Below are 3,371 nucleotides of genomic sequence, written 5' to 3'. Positions count from 1 at the left end.
GGGTGGGAGAGGAGCTCCAGCAGCACCAAAATCTCTTTATTGGCCAATAAATAACCCCCAAATCCCGGGGGGTGTGGGATGGGGAGGACACGGCAGGGCTAGGGACACCGTGGGGTCAGGGCCACCGAGGAGTCACGGCCACCACCCAGGGTTGGGGTTACCTTGGGGTTGGGGACACCTTGGGGTCGATATCACCACAGGGTCAGGGCCACCATGGGGTTGGGGCTACTGCCAAGGTCAGTGTCACTGTGGGGTCAAGGCCACGGTCAAGGGTCGCCACAGGGTCAGGGCTGTGGTGACATTGGGGACACTACGGTGTCAAAGCCACCGCTGAAGTCAAGGCCACCAAGGCCACCACACCAAGGGGTCAGTGTCATCATCGCTGGTGGTGAAGTCACCACCGGCGTCAAGGTCTCCCCGCCGTCCCTGGTGTCCCCGGTGTCCTCATGCCTCCGAAGCCTCCGGTGTCCTCAGTGTCCTCGGCATCCCCGGTGTCACCGCTCGAGGAAGCGCAGGCCGATGGGGGCGGCGGGGGCGAGCAGGGTGCGGGTCATGGGGCGCACGTGGCCCCCCTCGGGCTCCGGCTGCACCTTGAACCGCAGCAGGATCTGGGGGAGCAGGGACGGGTGAGCGACGCGATGGGGACACCGTGGGGACGCGGGGACACCGTGAGGACGCGGGGCCACCCACCTGCGCCAGTGCCATGTGCAGCTGCAGCTCGGCCAAGCGGCGCCCGACCCGGGCCCGTGTGCAGGGGCAGCTCGGCCAGGCGGCGCCCGACGCAGCTGCGCGGGCCGAGGCCGAAGGGCAGAGAGGCAAAGGGGTGCCCGGTGCCAGGGGGGTGCCCAGGAGTGTCCCCGGGGTCCCCGGGCGTGTCACCGGTGTCCCTGTGGCGCAGCCAGCGCTCCGGACGGAAGGCGTTGGGCACTGGGAAGAAGCGGCTGTCGCGGGACGTGGCGTAGTGGCAGAGGGTGATGAGGGTCTGCAGGGACATGGGGGTCAGCAGGGACACCCCGGGGACACCTCGGGGACACAGCTGGGGTGTGGGGTGTCCCCCCAGCTCACCTGGCGTGGCAGCAGGTAGTTGCCGACGCGGATGTCGCGGTCGGGGACAACGCGGGCGTTGGCCGGGATGCCCGGGTACAGCCTGCAGGGAGGACACCGGGGTGTCACCTCCCTGTCCTCGTCCTCCTCCCCATCCCTGCCCCCATCCTGTCCCCACCTTCATCCCCACCTCTGGCCCCACTCTTCATGCCCATTCCCATTCCCACCTTCATCCAATCCTCATCCTCATCTCTTCCTTGTCCCCGTCCTCCTTCCCACCCCTGCCCCCATCCTGTCCCCACCTTCATCCACATCTTCATCCCCACCCCTGACCTCTTTCTTCATCCCCATCCTGGTCCCCACCTTCATCCCCATCCTCATCTTCATCCCTTCCATGTCCCCATCCTCATCCCTGCCCCGTCCTGGTCTTCACCCTCATCCTCATTCCCATCGTCCTCCTTGTCCCCATCTCTGTCCCATCCCTGTTCCTGTTTTATCCCCAGACTCCTCCTATCTCCATCCCCATCCCTGTCCTGTCCCTGTCCCCATCCATCCCCATCCTTATCCCATCCCTGTTCCCGTTCCCATCCCGGTGTCCCTCACCCCTGCCCACCTGTCCCCATGTCCTGTCTGCGTCCCCGTTCCCGTCTCCATCCCTGTACCCATCTCTGTGCTCCTGTCCCCTTCCCGTCCCCACATCCCAATCCCTCTCCCCCTGTCCCATGTCCCCATCCCCATGTCCTTCCCATGTCTCCTCATCGTCCCTGGTCCCCTGTCCCATGTTCCCTTCCCCATGTCCCCACCCCCATGTCCCTGTCACCTGAGGGTCTCCTTCACCACAGCGCGTAGCAGAGGCAGCCGTCCCAGCGCGGTGGCGGTGGCAGCAGCAGTGGCACTGTCGGTGGTGGCACCGTCACTGTTGGTGGCACCGTTGGTGGCCATGGCCGCCACCAGCTCGCGGTGCAGGGCCGCCTGCGCCCCTGGGTTCCGCGCCAGCTCGTACAGGCTCCAGGCCAGCGTGCTGGCGACCTGGGCATGCAGGGGACACGGTGGCATCAGTGGGACCCACGGTGACAACAGGGACACCCCAGTGTCACCCCCCTCACCGTGTCCACCCCGGCCAGCAGCAGCTCGGAGCCGTTGCCGTAGATGCTGCTGATAGGGACGCGCTCCCGGGCCAGCAGGTCGGTGACACACGTGTCCCCCTTGGCCAGCGGCCCCTGCGTAGCCACCGCGGCCACGCGCTGGTCCACGTATCCCTTGGCTGGGGACAACAACACCCCGTCAGTGCCACCGTGGCCATGCATTGTCCCCGAGTCCCTTGGGTGGGGACAACGCCCTGTCAGTGTCACCACAGCCACATCCCACCAATGTGTCCCTTGGCTGCGGAGGATGATGGCGTGGGACTGTCACCACGGTCATGGGACATCCCTGTGACCCTACGGGGTGACTCTGTGTCCCTTGGATGTCCTCGTGTCCCTGCAGTGTCCCCTCGCCAAAGGTGAACATGTGCGTCACCAATGCCCTGGGACGCCCCCATGTCCCTGTGATCGCTCCCGGTGTCCCCGTGTGCCCCACGTGAGCAGCAGTGGCACCGTGGCCACGGGACATCCCCGTATCCCTGCGGGATGTCCCCGTGTGTGTATGATATGCAGGGTATGATGTCCTGGTGTCCCCGTGGGACATCCTCATGGTGTCCCCCGTGAGCCCCTGTCCTCCCTGTCCCCGTGTCCCCTCACCGAAGGTGAAGAGCTGGTCCCAGGCACAGCCATGGGATGTCCCCGCATGCCCCTGCCCCTCCTGTGCCCTCACCGAAGGCGAAGAGCTGATCCCAGGCGCGGCAGAAGGCGTCCCAGGGCGCAGGGTTGAGGCGCAGGAGGGGACGGGGCAGTGCCATTGTCACCAGCGTCAGTGCCAGCACCTCCCCCACGCTCCGGATCACACCCTCGGTGGCCTCGCCGGTGTCCTCCAGGCAGCCCAGGCGGGAGGAGAACAGCACCCAGGAGATGGCTGTGGGGCACGGGGGACGTTTGGGACGTGGGGACATCGGTGATGGGGGGAACCCTGGGGATGGGGGGATGTGGGGACACTGGGAACCCTGGGGACACTGAGGGGGGATCCCAGAGTCCCTGGGGACACTGAGGGACAGAAGGTGCCCTGGAGACTTGGGGGACACGGGGAGTCCTGGTGGGGGACCTGGGGAGCCCTGGGGTGTCCCTTGGGGGGGGTGCGAGGGGTCCCTGTGGGGGTCACAGCCCTTTGGGGTGCCCCATCCCCCTCTGGGGTCCCCTCTCACCCTCGAGGCCGAAGCGGTTGAACTCGATGCC

General features: G+C 66.7%; 1 protein-coding gene across 1 annotated transcript in view; it reads right to left on the bottom strand.

Annotated features, from left to right (window-relative positions):
- Positions 1-15: 15 nt before the first annotated feature.
- Positions 16-3,371, bottom strand: part of LOC103611929 (25-hydroxyvitamin D-1 alpha hydroxylase, mitochondrial) — a 6,056-nt gene continuing 2,700 nt past the window's right edge. The window contains exons 2-8 of the mRNA XM_017728684.1: positions 3,341-3,371; positions 2,857-3,054; positions 2,151-2,308; positions 1,865-2,073; positions 1,066-1,147; positions 691-982; positions 16-608 (exon numbers count right to left, since the gene is read on the bottom strand). Of these exons, the coding sequence (XP_017584173.1) occupies positions 445-608; positions 691-982; positions 1,066-1,147; positions 1,865-2,073; positions 2,151-2,308; positions 2,857-3,054; positions 3,341-3,371 (1,134 nt within the window). The 3' untranslated portion in view covers positions 16-444. The remainder of the gene's footprint in view (positions 609-690; positions 983-1,065; positions 1,148-1,864; positions 2,074-2,150; positions 2,309-2,856; positions 3,055-3,340) is intronic.

The sequence above is a fragment of the Corvus brachyrhynchos genome, unplaced genomic scaffold (genome assembly GCF_000691975.1).
Source record: "Corvus brachyrhynchos isolate BGI_N302 unplaced genomic scaffold, ASM69197v1 scaffold193, whole genome shotgun sequence".
NCBI classification, from domain to species: domain Eukaryota; kingdom Metazoa; phylum Chordata; class Aves; order Passeriformes; family Corvidae; genus Corvus; species Corvus brachyrhynchos.
This window is presented reverse-complemented; position numbering and strand designations above follow the sequence as displayed.